This window comes from Pholcus phalangioides, unplaced genomic scaffold (genome assembly GCF_987345545.1).
Source record: "Pholcus phalangioides strain wild (caught in Gottingen) unplaced genomic scaffold, Ppha-v1.0 ptg000015l_1, whole genome shotgun sequence".
NCBI lineage: Eukaryota > Metazoa > Arthropoda > Arachnida > Araneae > Pholcidae > Pholcus > Pholcus phalangioides.
In genome coordinates, this window is record NW_028301608.1 from 31,961,345 (window position 1) to 31,977,488 (window position 16,144).

The following is a 16,144-nucleotide window of genomic DNA, read 5'->3' on the forward strand; positions in this document are numbered from 1 at the left end:
TGGACTCTAAAGTTTACGATTGACCATATTTATGGGGAATAAAATAAGGTAAATTTAAATTTTAAACATGAAAAAATTGTTACTAGACTGATGCAAAAGGTAAAAAAAAACACTTATTACAGAGATCTTACTAAAAATAAAATCATGAGAAGTTTTTTTTTCAAAATTAAAACATCTTCAACAATCCAATACTGCTCAGTCAAGGCCGCCCTGGTGATGTGCTTTTCAACCTCGCCGGTATCGTGAAATTAAATGTTTAACTAGCGTTTTATCAATAATTAAGAGCCTCAGTAATTTAGCGTTAATTTGTTTTTCGTTCATTATACGATGGGCATTCAATCTGTGAAGGCAAGATTTTTTCTTATCATTCTCTAAACATTGTTTTTGTACATGCCATACCTACCAACGATAAGTTATATAGTCGTTGTACATATTAAACAAGTCGTTATACTTGTTTTTAAAACTGTTGTACAAGTTAAATGCAGTTACTTTTTAACTGCACTAGCGCATAACCAAGTTAAGATTCGCGTGTACTTAAAGCTGATATTGAAACTGCTATAGCAGGAGCTCTTAACCTATGGGTTGCGGGGGTTTTCGAAATGGGTCTTTCAAATTCAATAACAGCCAGGGATTCTTGAGCTATGCGTCACAATACCCAAACCTCTGATTCGGGGAGGGGGGGGGCGCTATTGATCAATGGTCACAACCTGAACTTGATTTTCTGGGGGCTTCTGAGATAGGTCGTACAAACCCACTCACAGACAGGAATTCTTGAGCTTTGGGTCATGACACAAATCTCTGATTTGCAGAGACTACAAACCCACTGACAAACAGGGGCTCTGGAGCTATAGGTGATGATCCAAACTTGATTCACAGCGGCTATCTAGATGAGTCATACCAATCCTCTTACTGTCCAGTTATAAATGCACTGATTACATCCCTGGTTTCACCAATTTCGAAGAACAAATGGTCCAATGTGTCGCAAAGCTGATGCTGCTGATTTTGGGGTCACGGTTGTAAAAGGTTAAAAACCCGATAGCTTTAGCATGAAACCCCTCCCTTTTGCCGATGTATTGGAGATTTTTTACCTGGCAAGAAAAGTGTCCAAAAGTATGACAAGAAGTCGCCAAGAATGAAAGTCATGCTTTTGGTCGCAACATTAAGTTAAGAAAAAACGGCAAAAAGAAATTTGACATCTTGCCAAAAAAAAAAAATTGTCTATGCATCACATCCGCAAAATGAAGATAAAAAAATTAACAACGATAAGACAATAACAAACAAAACATCATAGAGGATCAAGATTGAAAATATAATATCCTAGCCCAGACACAGGATCGAGATTGAAAATGAAGGGACAGATATAAAATGAACAACAGGTTCTAAGTAAAAACATGATTCTGGAATAAAAAATCTGTGGGTAAAATAAAAACCAGAACTCTTTTTTTTTCTTTTTTTTTTAATTATAAACAGTCCCTCTTTCCTGATATATATAAATTAATATTCTCTGGGAGGGGAAAATGAGGAAGGGAGGAAGGAGGGTCTTTTCTGGTTCTGTTGAAAACAGTCTCTGAGTTCAATGAAAATAACGATTGCGGGATTTGAACTCTAGGTGCAACAGCTGAGCAAAAAAGTAAAGAAACTTAAAATAGGAAATGTACAACCAGAGAAGAACCAACATTCAGACAAGAAAAACTAAAGATAACATACAATCCAGGGCTGTGTAGACAAATCCCAAGTCGCCATGGCAAAATTCATTGGCATTGGTGAAAATTCCCATAATAGTGTGCTTTCTACGCCTTTCTTTGAATTCTTCCAGATTGTTTTGCAGTAGAACTGATTGTTCTGTGATGTACATCACAGATTTTGTGATTTTGTCATATTCTGCTTTGGAAAATGGATTGCAAAGGATTATGGGACTTTTTCTCCATGAGAACAATATGAGAACTTGATCCCTTTACTACTCCTAAAATCTACCTTTGCTTAAAAATTGTTGGAGTCTCTCCAGGCCAAGGGTGATGTTTGATCCTTATCTATATATTGTGTATTGTATCCATGGTACCCATATTCTGAAACTGGGGGCATAGGCTGAGATCATTGGTGAGGGGGCTCAAAGCCAAGATTTTTCCATGGGGGTCCCTATGTACATAGTAAATTTGTTATATAAAAAACAAAATTAGCTTCATTTCATTGGACACATAAAGTCATGAAAAGTCAAGAGATTCATCTCAAGCCCTGAGTTAAAGTCCTGTCAGCTCCCTACTATATTAGGCTGTGATGATTGTATCTGTACATTCAAAACCTGCGTAATTGCTTATTTCACTGTGTACGAAACTATTTATTAACTCTGGGGTTCTATGCTCCGGAGGGGGGGGGGGGTCCCCCCCCGAGTCTTAGTAGCTTACTGTCAGTTGTTCTGTATGTTAATATTTCTATGCCTAATCCCCAAAGCAGAATGTGCCAAAATCTGCGACGTTCGTGGCAGAACAATTACTGAAAATTACACGTTGTCTACTGCAGAACAATTTGGAAGAATTTTAAGGAAAAGTGCAAAAAACACTGTTACATGTATGGGGATTTTTACTGCAGAACATTTCCAGTCAGCCAAGGGCTCATCGCAGAACAGTAATAAACATTCTGCTTTGGGGTGCCTAATTAACTTCACTGGGGGAGGGGGGAGGGCTCTTGAAGTTTGATGCCCCAGTTGCTCCAACTAGCCTACTACTTCTGTCAAACTCGAAGAGTTTTGAACTTTCTTTTTACCTCTAACACGTTGTCTAGTTTCTCTTGCTTTCGTTGATTTTGTTGTGTTTTCTTTAACACTTTGTTAGCCGAGTGGATAACACATGGGTATTTATTTTGATGAGTATTTATTATTACGTTAGACTTAGATAGATTACATACATATAGATAGGAAGAATTTATAAAGCGGAAAGAGCAGAACATTTAGACATCTTGTCTACTTGATGTCGGAGGTGGAACTCACTAGTTCCCCTTACACAACACTAGGTGGCGTTGTATGTTCTTATCAGTTTAGTTCTTTTAGTCATTTCTTATAAGGACACCACATTCCTCCCCGCTAATTTAAAGATCCAACCGGACAGGAGCTTCCCTGGTTCGTTGGGAACGTCGCAAAGGAAAGGAAGTACTGGACGTCGCTGGTGCCTTAGCTGGTGTTGGTAGATCGCTACTGATCTCTGCCGGAGTTGTCTGTTCTTCTGGAGCAAACTGCACTTCGGAGTCAGCAGCGACAGGAGTTGATGAAAGTTTGCCTGGAACTCGGGGTATCACCAAGCTTGGCTGGACTTGATTGCCAGCTGCTCTCATCTGGTCGATGTGACGTCGGAAGAGAGTTCCATTTACATCTACAGTGTAGTGCAGAACTCCGTCTTTGTTGAGAACAGTTCCGAACTTCCACTTGTTATTGGCGGATCTGTAATCTCGCACAGCCACACGATCTCCTGGCTCGAAAGTTCGGTCATAGAAGTCTGTGACCTCATTTCTGATCCTTTCTTGCACCCTGTTCTTGATATTTGGCAAGACTAGGTCTATCCTAGTTCGGATTTCTCTTTTTAGGAATAACATTCCTGGGCTTTGCATGGTAGTCGCATTTGGCGCTTTTCTGTAATTCAACAGAAACGTGCTCACTTTTTGGTAGATGTTTCCGGGAAATCTTTGCATCGCCCGAAGGGATTGTTTTAAGGTGTGAACGTATCTCTCTGCCTGCCCGTTGCTTGATGGTTTGAAGGGAGCACACGTTTTGTGCTTTATTCCATTATTCCTCATGAATATTTCAAACTCGTGTGATGTGAACTGAGGACCATTGTCACTCACTAACACTAAAGGCAGTCCAAATCGAGAGAAACAGTCCCGTAGGCATTCAACTGTCTTGAACGTGTTTGTCGATTTCATCGGGTATACTTCCATCCATTTAGAATGAGCATCGACTACGATCAAAAACATATGCTCGAATATGGGACCTGCGAAATCTACGTGAATTCTCTCCCACGGAGCACTCGGGTATTCCCAATGGTGTACCCTTGCTTTCACCGGATCGGACTTGAATCTGGAGCAATCTGGACAGTTTTTAGCAGCTTTTTCTATGTCGCTATCAATGTCCCTCCAGTAGACGTAGGATCGAGCAATTGCTTTCATTTTAACAATGCCCAGATGGCCTTGATGGAGTTCATCAAGAATTTTATTTCTAAATATCTTCGGAATAAAAACTCTTTGGCCATGCATTATACATCCGTCCTGCAAGGTGTACTCGGCTTCCTTCCCTCCTAAAGGTTCACCGAATTTCAATTTCCTCAGCAATGGACCCAACTCTTCATCATTTTGTGTCTCTTTTGCTAAATGTTGAGCTTTCACTGGTAGTGTTTCGATTTGATTCAACTGGAAGAGTTCTACGTCATCCTTGACAACTAAGTCTTCCGACCTCAAAGGAAATCGGGAAAGACAATCTGCATTTCCATGGTTCTGTGTGTTACGATAAATGATATCGAATTGATATGCTTGTAAGATCAAGGCATAATGCAGAAGTCGAGTAGCCGTCAACACTGGTAGACCTTTCTTCGAGCTGAATATCGCTACCAAAGGCTTGTGATCTGTTATGAGAGTAAATCTTCGGCCTTTCAAGTAAAGCATAAATTTCTTTACTGCCCAGATAATTGCCAAAGCTTCTTTATCAATCTGGGAGTATCTCTGTTCCGTTTTCGTCAGCGTACGAGAAGCGAAGGCAATTGGTCTTTCTGTTCCATCTGGTAAGACATGTGATAGAACTGTTCCTATTCCCACTGGAGAAGCATCCGAAGCAAGAGTAAGAGGTAGTGTAGGATCATAGTGCATCAAGATTCGCTTTGAGCAAATTTCCTTTTTGATCTTCTTGAATGCAGTCTCACACTTTTTAGACCAACGCCACGGAACGTCCTTTTTTGTCAGCTCATTGAGAGGATAGGCAATGGTTGCCAGATTAGGACAAAATTTCCTGTAGAAATTTACCATGCCCAGAAAACTTTTTATTTCCTGAACGTTTTTCGGTGCGGGAACTTTCAAAATTGCTTCAGTTTTCTCATTTGTTTCACTTAGGCCATTTTCATCAATTTTGTGACCTAAGAAATTTATTTCTTTTTGAAAAAATGTGCTCTTTTTCAAATTTAACTTCAGCCCATGCTCCTGACATTTTTTGAAAAATTTTTCCAAAGCCCTGAGATGTGACTCGTCATTTGTTCCGGTCACTCTGGCGTCATCCATAAAAACTTTTACACCATCTATTCCTTGGAATAGCCCATCAATGTACCTCTGCCATATTGCTGGAGCTGCATTTAGGCCGTACATCAATCTTTTACAGGCGTATAACCCCTTATGAGTGTTTATGGTTAGGAGTCGTTGACTGTCAGGGTGCACTTTCATTTGCAAATATGCATGACTGAAATCCAATTTTGAAAATCGTTTACCCCCATTTAAACATGAGAATATTTCCTCAAACGTTGGTAAGGGATGCTGAGGCACCTCTAGCTTAGGATTTAATGTGACAGAATAATCTGCACATAACCTTATGGATCCGTCTGGTTTCACCACGGGAACAACTGGTGTAGCCCAATCTGAAGTTTCAACTCGCTCGATAATGCCTTCTCTTTCAAGCCGGTCTATTTCTTTTTCAACCCGGTCTTTTAATGCGAAGGGCACAGTTCTCGCTCTACGAAACTCTGGGGTAACATTTGGTTTTAGCTTTAGTTCCACTTCATGGTTATTTATCTCACCCAATTTGTTGTCGAAAATTTCTTTATAATCATCCAACAATTTTTTGAGATCCATGTCATTAGCGGTCCTCACAGCCTTAAGAGAGTTCCAGTCTAGATTGATTTTGTATAGCCATTCACGGCCAAAAATCGTGTCTAAATTTTCCCTCACCAAATATAAGTTCAAGTGCAACTTTTGTTTTCCGTACTCCACTTTCACAGTGACATATCCCGCTGGGACAATTTTTTCTCCATTGTATGTCCGGAATACTAAATTCGTAGGTTGAACTTTTTTCTTCGAGATTTTTCTGAATCTCTGTAAGCTCATTACTGATACTGTTCCACCCGTATCAACTTCCATACTCACTGGTTTATTGTCTATGTTGACAGTAACCATCATCGGAGGCTTTTTCGGCTCTTCACTCAATACTCTCTCTAACCCAAACATGGAAACGTCATTTTTGTTTTCCTCAACTGAAATCTGTTTCTGTTTGTTAGGTGTCGATTGAGTCTTCTTTGCCGCGTAGCAGGCTTTTTCTATATGCCCGATTTTTTTACAGAAGCGACATTTGCTAGCAATAAATCTGCAGGAGTCTTTATCGTGATTTGTCCCTGTGCATCGTATACACGGCGGATATTTGACAGCAGCGGCAGAGTAGTTTCTGTTTTGCGTGGGCAGTTTCGTTTTCCTCTTCCCCGCTTTCACTACCTTCAATTAACACTGTAGCATGGTTCAGCTATATATTTTAATATTTGTATAATTCTATTTCATATTGGAAATAATGGACTTTATTTTATCACAGGGTTTGGTGGCTCTGGTAACTGGAGGAGCTTCTGGTTTCGGTTATGCTACCTCACAAAGACTGCTAAATCAAGGAACCAAAGTGATCCTCTGTGATTTGCCTAATTCTAAGGGAGCAGCTATCGCTGAGAAAACTCCAGAGAATTGTATTTTTGTACCAGCTGATGTAAGTATGTGCAATACAGCTATTAATAACATTTAAGTGTTTTTAATACTATTCTGTTGGAGGATGACAAACTGTTTCCCCAACAACATCCTCCGTCTCCATTAATGAACTCAAGCGCCTACTCAATATCCAACCACTTTCCACCCATAGATATCTCTCTCTCTCTCTCCTGTCAAACTTCACCACCACATTCCTTTGTATAGGCCTCTGCCAAGCAATATTGAATAAATAAATAAATTCCAATTCACATCATTCTTTAAAAATAATAATAATAATAATAATTAAATACTTGTAACCTAAAGCACTCACACAGCAAAGGGGAAATAAGGGAACTTTGTTTGTTTCCATTTTTCAGAAAACTGTCATGAAAAAATGTTGTTAGTGGGAAACTTAACTACTGCTACTACTCCTCCCTAACCACTGGACTGCCGCGGCAGTCCAGTGGTTAGGGAGCTAGCTTCTGACTGTACAGGTCTGGGTTCGAATCCTGGGTCGGGCATGGATGTCTACTAACACTAACAAATTCCCGGGACAGATCGTAACAATCTCTTGGGAATACATGCTGATCACGTTATTATTAAAAAAAATGCTTTACACAGGAAATTTTGATGGGTAACAGTAAGGACCACGAAAATAAGTTTACTGAGTGGGAAAATGTTTCAAGTGGAAACAGTATAAGCTGGATCCACTGTAGTCATATATTTCACATCCATATTTTCATGGGTATCTTTTCTCAGCTACCTTGTTGAACGTTTTGTCTGTTGTGGCCTTTGTAATATTTGTATTATGCATGAATTCAACAATTGTGGGGAATCAACATTAAAAGAAGAGAGAAAGAAAATGTATTTAAAATAGTTTTTAAAAGCGAAAGTAGGGTTTAATTTTTGAGAATCTATTTTTCATAAATTTTTAACCTATATTTTCACGGATGCATAATCCTTCTAAGGCCAGGATTACACTATAAATGTTTTGTAAAAGTGCTTTTATAAAACTTTAAAAATACAACCAATAAACTGATCGGTTGCATTTGCTTGAATGTAACTGACCAGCTTATTGGTTGCATTTTTCAAATTTTATGAAAGAATGCTTATCAAACTTTTATAGTGTAATCCCGGCCTAAATAAAAATCAACTCAACCTACCTTTCAAGAACATCAATCTGCCATATGAGATTCTTGACTGCACTTCATTATTTTTATTAAGAAAACTTCTCAAACAATATTTGAGAGGTACTCACATAAATGATATTGAAAGCTATTTTTAGTATTGAGTTTCTTCCCCATCTCAATTAAGCTCTCGAAAAAAAAAAAATACTACCCCACACACACCACTCAATAATTTCTAAGTAATATCACCTTCCATTGTTGCCATTATTTATTTTCATACTAATTATTTCATTTATGTGAATAAAAAAATTGCTCATCTTAATTTAAATCAATGTAGCATTTTGTGTGCGTATATGTATCTGTCTTATGTTCATTTATGATTTCATGCATCTGTTTTTTGTTCACTCATTTTTATTATTATTATTAGTTTATCATTATTATATACTCTTTTTCTTTTATGTGGTATTCATGTTTTAAAAATTAACTCAACGATAATTGTGTCCACCAGTGTGGATCAACAATGATCCCTTGGATGGATTTTCTTTGTTTTGTATAATGTACCTACGTTTTGGTGATGTGATAAAATTGAATTGAAAAATGGTCATGAAGAATTTTTAAGAGCGCAATTAATTGGGTTTATATAGATCTGTTTATAGTATCAGACAATTATTGAACCATTCAACAAAAATCGTCGCAAAAAAAATCACCATTTATCAAACTGCTGATGGTTTTTGAGACAGCAGTTGTAGGTGCATTAGCATGTTCTCTCTTTCAAATGATTGCCGCTCTTCTGAAAATTTCTTAAACCATTAAAAAATTGGGAAACATATGGTACACTATCACCATATTTACACTTTCTTGATCATTTTCTGTTTCTATTGCTGTTTTACTCGAGAAAAAATTTGATTGATTTAAAATCATTTGCTTATCGTGAATATCATCTATTTTGTTTAAAGTGAAATAGGAGTAGTACACACACACATATATATATATATGCGCTCTTATTTGTGCTAGTTTTGTGCTCCAGAATGACTGCATTATTCCATCTATCGAATACAGCCACCAAAGATAGACCCATGAAACCTGTAATTCCTTTTTTTAAGTAATTTTAAGTATTCTTGACACATTATTTTGAATAGTGTGCCTTGGCAGAGTGTTTCGAATTGATGGCAGACAAAATTTAATATATGCCGGCTTATGAATATTCCAAAGAAACTAGAAACCACAGAATATTTTTCATTCATTTGAAGAATATTTTGACTCCCTTCCTTTGCATTATTTATGCAATGAATTTTTATGCATGTTATTGATATATTTTACTCAACAATCTTTCTCGCAATTCTAGATTACCTCGGAAAATGATATCAAAAGTGTCCTTGATGTAACAAAATCAAAATTTGGTAGATTGGACGCGGTTATCAATTGTGCTGGAATCAGTCTTGTATCCAGAACCTATGATTATGCTCGCCTCAAGCCTCATTCATTAGATGATTTCTGGAATATGTTAAAGGTCTGTAGAGAAATTTTTTGCCCATTAAATGCAAGCGAATATGCTTGTGACTAAAATGCAATGATTACTAACATCATTATTACATCACTACTATCTCCCCGTTAAAAAGTCTCGCCACAGGGAGCAACAGGCCTACAACGATAAATTATTTAATCATAACACTTCACTCATAGTTAGAAAAACTAGTGGCAGATGGCAGCACTACACATAACAAGCATTACAGAGAAACAACAAAGCTTCACGTCAGGTTTCACTACACGTACATGCACATTCCCGCATGTAACGATTCGTTGGGGGGTTCCGCGGGAGCGGGGTGTGTGGGCGGGGTGCATGTGTGGTGTAGTAGTAGTAGGTAGGGCCTCCAAAAAATGGCTCGGGGATCCATGATGTTCTTAAGTCAGCCACCTCGTTGGGCAATTTGCCTGTTGTGGCGTTGTATTTGTATTGTATAAAAATAGAAAAAAAAATTACACACTTGAATCATCCAATTTTTTTCATAAATTGGACATCAGCTTATTTTTTGCATGGTAAATTGATCAAAACTGTGTAGAAGGTAAAGATTTGTCATGGAAAAAGGATTTGAGCACTTTGGTCATCATAAGGAAAATATACTGACCAATATTTTCCAAAAGTGTGTGATTAAATGCAGCCAGGGGCCATCTTAGCTATGAAATTAATTTTGGATTCTAGGCCTGTAGGTTTGCTTAAGACATGAAGGAAGATGAGAAATTTTTTCTTCTGAGAAAGAGGGGGGGGGGGATAGAAAAAAAAAATTGGGAACCAATAATATGCACTGATACCTTGATTAATCAAAATAATTCGTTCCAAAATCACATGTTAGCTGAAATGCGATTTCCCATAGGCTTCTATGAAAAGTTGTTTAACTCGTTCCAAATTCTGTCTAAAATTTGAGTTTTATAAAACACCAAGAATCACTATAATATAAAAGATGACCAACCAATTGCTAAAATAAACAGCTTTACAATCAGATAAATGGGAATTTACAGGAAGTTGAGAAAAGATCTGATTCTTGAGTCTAATCTGAAGATTAGGGAAGAATTCGGAAAAATCTTTTTATGTGCATAATACAGTCGGTTTGCAGGTATTCCCCCATGTGATGTGGTCTGCTCATTTCTCTATCTCAATACATGTATATAAAAATGACGAGTTCCTAGTAAGGTCCAGACCATTCAGTTTGATGTTAAATGTCTCACATTGAGAGAACGTGTTCACTGAAAAGATTCAAGTCTGGGGTTTTTTAATACATTTTTCTCTTAGCTAAATCATTCGTTTTACAAAAAACGGTTCAAAATCTTTCTGAAAGAAAAGGTACATCCGGTAAGAACTTCCAAGGGTAACATATAAACTAATCGGCATTGAGTGACAGTAATTCGCATGATGATTGCACGAAAATTCAGCTTGCAACATTAGGCTGTGTATAACCAAGTTAGAAATCTCACACAAAAAAAAATTTTGTTAGTTGAAAAATTCATAAGATAGATCAGTACAGGATAGATCAGAAGGAGGGTCTTAATTTTAAACTGTATACAGTGGTACCTTGGTAAATGAACCACTGTATACAGTTTAAAATTAAGACCCTCCTTCTGATCTATCCTGTACCCATGGTTCCTACAATGAAGAGGCTGACAAGATAACGTGGCAGCAAGGGATTTTTTTTTTGTTATTCTTGAAAAAATTTCATACTATAAATTTACTAGTTTAAAGCATTTAATGACGTAGTTAATTTGTTAGTTTAAAATGTTTAATTGATTGACTTATTATTATTTTCATTGATCCCCCCCCCCCAAAACGGGGGGATTGACTCATACATGGGTCTTTTGGGAGAAAACTTAACTCACATTGTGGCTTCGGTGGCCCCAGAGAGGGGAAGAGTCTGCATATACACAAGTATATACTGTATATACCTGCACAAAATAATAAGTTAGTGCTGTAAAGCGGTGTTCTTCAACCTTTTTTACACCTTTAGACCTTGGAAAATAGTTGAATAATTTAACGGACCAGGCAGAAATGGAATAAATAATTTTCATGGACCTGCTTGTGCTAATTGAGACAAACAAAAAGCAATATTTGGACTTCATTTTATTTATTAAATCTAAAATCATGTTTCAGTGGTTACATGAATTGGATGAAAGTTTTTACAAAGTGGCATCCCTATGGACCGGTACTGGTCTGCAATCTTGAGGGTTGAAGAACACTGTATAGGTTTATTACATTGTGATTTACTGTATGAAATTCTTTGCTCATTGAAAGTTTCTCGTGCATAGTGGGCTTTCTGCAAAGACAAAAGTTTGACTCTACTTTTCAAGTGAAATTTCAGTTGTAAAAGTTGTTTATTGTTCTATTTTTTTTCATTGCTTCATTTTCTTTGTTTTGATTTTTGTTTTACTGCCTAATTTATCACTTTATAAGGTCAATGTTGTTGGAACATTCAATGTTATCCGATTAGCTGCTGGAATGATGTCGAAAAATCAGCCCGATGAAAACCAACAGAGAGGCATTATCATCAATACATCTAGTACTCATGGTTATGAAGGCAGCGTAGGTCATGTTGCATTTGCTGCAAGCAGCCGAAGTATCTCCTCGATGACCTTACCTCTTGCGAGGGATTTGTCTGAAGTTGGCATCCGTTGCTGTGCAATAGCGCCAGGTTAGTAATAATTAGAGCCCCGATTATATGCAAGTGCATATGCATTTGCATATTTTGGCCTTTTTCAGCAGTAATGCATATAACATCGGTTTTTTCCTCGCAGGTGGGATTGTTTTTTTTCCAAATATCAACTGTTTCGTTGTAACGTTATTTCTGGAGATAGCGTCAAAAATGTTCAATTCTTTTAGAAATAGCCTCAACATTTTTTTACTGGTATTTTGTTACTAAACACAGCCACGACTAACTGGAAATTAAAAATGCTCAAATAAAAATTTTTAGCGTTTTAGAAGTTATTTGCATATGCAGTATATGCATATGTGAGGATAGTTTTTGTGAATGAATATGCACTATAGAAAATATTAATTTTAAAATATAATTGCTTTTTTTGCATGGTGATTTTTTAACGCGTATTTTCCCATTTTTGATACATATTTTGGAATTTTTAATTTTTTAAATAATTTTTTGAATACAAACACGAAGTCCACAACAGGCTAATTGTCTAACGAGGTGGCTGAAAAAAGATACCCATAAAAAATATGGATGCATGCTTGTAAAGATAGTATATATTTTGGCATTTTTAAGTGCATATTTTAGCATTTTAAGTGCATATTTGCATATTTATAGAGCATATTTTGCCACTTTTTAAGTGCATGTAACCTGGGCTCTAATAATAATGATTAAATCCATACACTCAAGAGAGAGAATAGATTAGTTTCTGCCATGGTTCAGTAAATTTGTTTTCCGGATAGTATAGGATTTTAGTAATACAGGTGAGTCTGGATATAATGAAGTCACACACTGGAATGTGAAAAACATTCACAATATCTGATATTCATTATAACCAGTACACAACAAATACTCAATTTCAATGAGAGGAATCCACTTGTAGCAGTGTTTTTCAACCTATTTTCTTGAATAAGGAATTGAATATATGGGTCAGTCAGTAGGATTCAATCAAACCCACAGGCAAAACGAAACCCATGATCTGCAGATAAGAGGTGGTTCGCAAAGATAGGATAGATAGTCTCAGACAGACTTGAAAATTTTATTATAATGAAAATTACTCGGGTATATCACAAATATTGACGATATTCACGTACACTTGAATAACATATTACACCCATATGTTGTAAGTCAGTGGTTCTCAAAGTCAATGTCATAGCCCTCCTGCGTCACCAACCTATGTTAAAGGCGCGTTGTCGATTTTGTGTGTGCTAGCTCAGTGATTTGAAATGGTTGTTTATTAGATTATGCTGGAGAGCCGTGAATAAATGTTGACTGAGGCAGGGGAGTCATGCATGGCAAAGGTTTAAGAACCACTGCAGTAAAGGGTCCATCAAACTGTTACAAACATTTTAGTAATCTTGGGTTTTATAAAGACATAGAAACACTGATATAAACAAAGTTGTGGTTATGATGAGCCCTCTTTATTTGAACAATTCTGGGAATGAACAGAACCAGCACAATCTGTAGCTGGGAGATCACCATCTAGCTATTTATGACTCTGACAGAACACACCCCTAGACTTTCTCGCAATAGTACAGTAGCACTTTATATTCAGACTTCGTTTCTGAGAGAGAACTTTTGATTTTATGGGACTTTATCCTATTAAAAATTAAATTATTTCGAAAAAGTTCATTATATCTGATGTTCATCATAATATGGCAGTTCATTATAAGTGGTATTTTAAATTATATTTCGATATTGCAGTTTCACTGAGATTGGAAAAAACTTTGCTGTAATCGATACTTCGTAATATCCAATTTCATCATAAAATTGTATAAATCAATTGTATAAATTGTTAGGGTCTTGATTTTGCTTGTTTCTACAATCAAGAAGTGTGATTGTGAGCACTTGAATGAGAAGCTATTTAAACACCCATCCCATTTTAATTTAGGAAATAAGTCACTTTAAAATAGTTCACAGACTGGGAAATTTATGTATAAAAAACATCTGACAGAATAAATTTTGTGATAATTATGAGTGAATTGATAGTGATAAATATTTTCTAACTAATGCATCTTGTATTTTTATGATCTTGTTTCAGGTCTTTTCGACACTGCATTTTTCAGGAAACTTCCAGAGAAGTATCGAAGATACATGCCTTCAGTTGTGCCATTCCCCAAGGGATTAGGTAATCCAGACGAATATGCGCATTTGGTACAGACTGTGATTGAAAATCCTTACATGAATGGGGAAGTTATAAGAATTGATGGTTCTTTAAGGTTTGATCTATGAAGTGAAGCATATGTGTTATGTACCATCATTAGTTTACGTCATTGTGCTTTGTATTAAATAAACTTAATGCAGTCATTTTCTCATGCTCTGTGTCTTGTTGTTGCTTAAAATTATGTATAGGAATTTTTTTGTCAATAAACTGCTCCTAGTTTTCTTTATGAATTTGTATTGAATAGTTTTCGTAATGAAGTAACAGATATTTTCATTATTCTTTTATTATTTTAATGCAACTTTAAATTATCTGAAACAAAATTTTTTAGATTATTTTACAAATTTTATTTTTAGGCAAATAATAAATAATATAAAAAGTTTTTATATTATTTTTAAAATTGAGTTTTTTTATTTTAAAGTTGAGTTCTCAATTATGCGATATTTCTTTTAATGCAGAATAAAAATTATTCATTTAATCCTTAAGCAGCGCAAAAATTTCCTCTGTTTGCCTTTCGCTCTCGTTTTTTTGTCAAGGAAAGATTAGTTTAAAACATTTATTGAGAAATCATTATCTCTATATGTGAATCACAGTATGCAATTTTTTAAGAAGTTGCATCATTGTATTTTTTTAACTTTAATTTTTACAGTGCCACGTCGATCACTTGTAGATGATTGGGCAGTTAAAAGGTTAAGTAAGCTGTTATTGAATTGTGAAATATCTATTTAGTTCAACGTATAACTAAATTATACATTGCATATATTTATATAAAAACAAAGTATAAACTGATCAATGCATCATTATTTACACTGAAGGCTCATGGAATTGTGACCATCTCTAAAAATCCAAAGTGCCAAAGCATAGTGTGTGTCAAAAATCAAGACAATAGAACATGTGGATACAACCACTCTACTGTAGCGGGAAAGTACATGTATGAAATGAAAGTAAAAGTACACAAAATGACCCTTAAAAGGCAGAACTTCAAGTATTTATGGAAGGTGACAGGCACTGTGAGGGTGAGCGTGAAAATTGCAAGTCGTGAATGAAACATCGCTGTCACAATAAGGCAATGAAGCAATTAATAGGTCCAATAAGTAATGCAAGTAGAATTTTAATGTATTGAATGAAATTTAGAATCTCATTCTCTTTGAATCTCATTTAGAGGTTGAATTCGCTTGGATGGCGCAGTCAATACTCATAACTGACGAATTTGGGAACCAGAAAATAAGCACGCTATCTTGGAGGTTCCGTAGCATTCACCAAAAGTGACGGTATGCTGTGGATTTACTGCATCATTTATTTTTGGTCCCTACTTCTGCGAGGAGTTCTACAGGTCCAGTGACATGTTCGATCACCGAGAAACGATATGCATTGCTATTACAGAACGAAATTGTTCCGGCTCTGCAAGCACGTCACTGCCTTGCAGAAACAATCTTTATGCAAGACGGAGCTCCTCCACACATTGCAGTGTGTGTTAAGAAAAAATGTTCTTAAAACACATTTTACAGAAGAACGTGCCATCAGTCTGCACTTCCCTAATCTATGGCCTCGATCCCCGGATCTTAATCCATGAGATTTTTGGCTTTGGGAACATTTGAAACGTCTGGTAAGTCGTGACAATCCAAAAACTTTACCTGACCTTAAAGGCAGCATTTCACTCCACGTGCTGAACATTTCCCTACCCACACTTCAGTCAGTTGTGGAACATGCCATCTTGCGATTTCACATGGTATCTGAAAATTATGGCCGTCATATGGAACATGCTTTGTTACAGTAACAATTGTAAATGTTTGCCTAAATGTCATTTCTTAATATAACGTCCTGTGGTGGTGGCATGTGCAACTAATCCCCCCCCCCCCGAAACAAGTTCCCATCACTTTATGCAGTCCACAAAATTTCACAATTTTCTGATGACTGGTTTCGCTTGTAGGCTACTTTAAAATAGGGTCTTTTAATTATGAATGCCCTATAGCTTCAGTGGTTTCAGC

The 16,144-nt window shown here is 36.4% G+C and overlaps 1 protein-coding gene across 1 annotated transcript; it reads left to right on the forward strand.

The window, feature by feature from the left end:
- Positions 1–201: 201 nt before the first annotated feature.
- LOC149075821 (3-hydroxyacyl-CoA dehydrogenase type-2-like) lies at positions 202–14,385 on the forward strand. Its single transcript, XM_089243334.1, has 5 exons — positions 202–348; positions 6,542–6,706; positions 9,157–9,321; positions 11,752–11,989; positions 14,037–14,385. Exons 1-5 carry the CDS (start codon positions 328–330, stop codon positions 14,225–14,227), a joined length of 780 nt encoding a protein of 259 aa, XP_089099460.1. The 5' UTR covers positions 202–327; the 3' UTR covers positions 14,228–14,385.
- The last annotated feature ends 1,759 nt before the right edge of the window (positions 14,386–16,144 follow it).

Excerpts from the sequence above, each read along its gene's own strand:
- LOC149075821 (XM_089243334.1), top strand. The coding sequence starts at position 328 with ATGGGCATTCAATCTGTGAAG. Across the intron at positions 6,707-9,156 it reads GTATTTTTGTACCAGCTGAT|ATTACCTCGGAAAATGATAT; the intron begins GTAAGTATGTGC and ends TCGCAATTCTAG. Across the intron at positions 9,322-11,751 it reads ATTTCTGGAATATGTTAAAG|GTCAATGTTGTTGGAACATT; the intron begins GTCTGTAGAGAA and ends TCACTTTATAAG.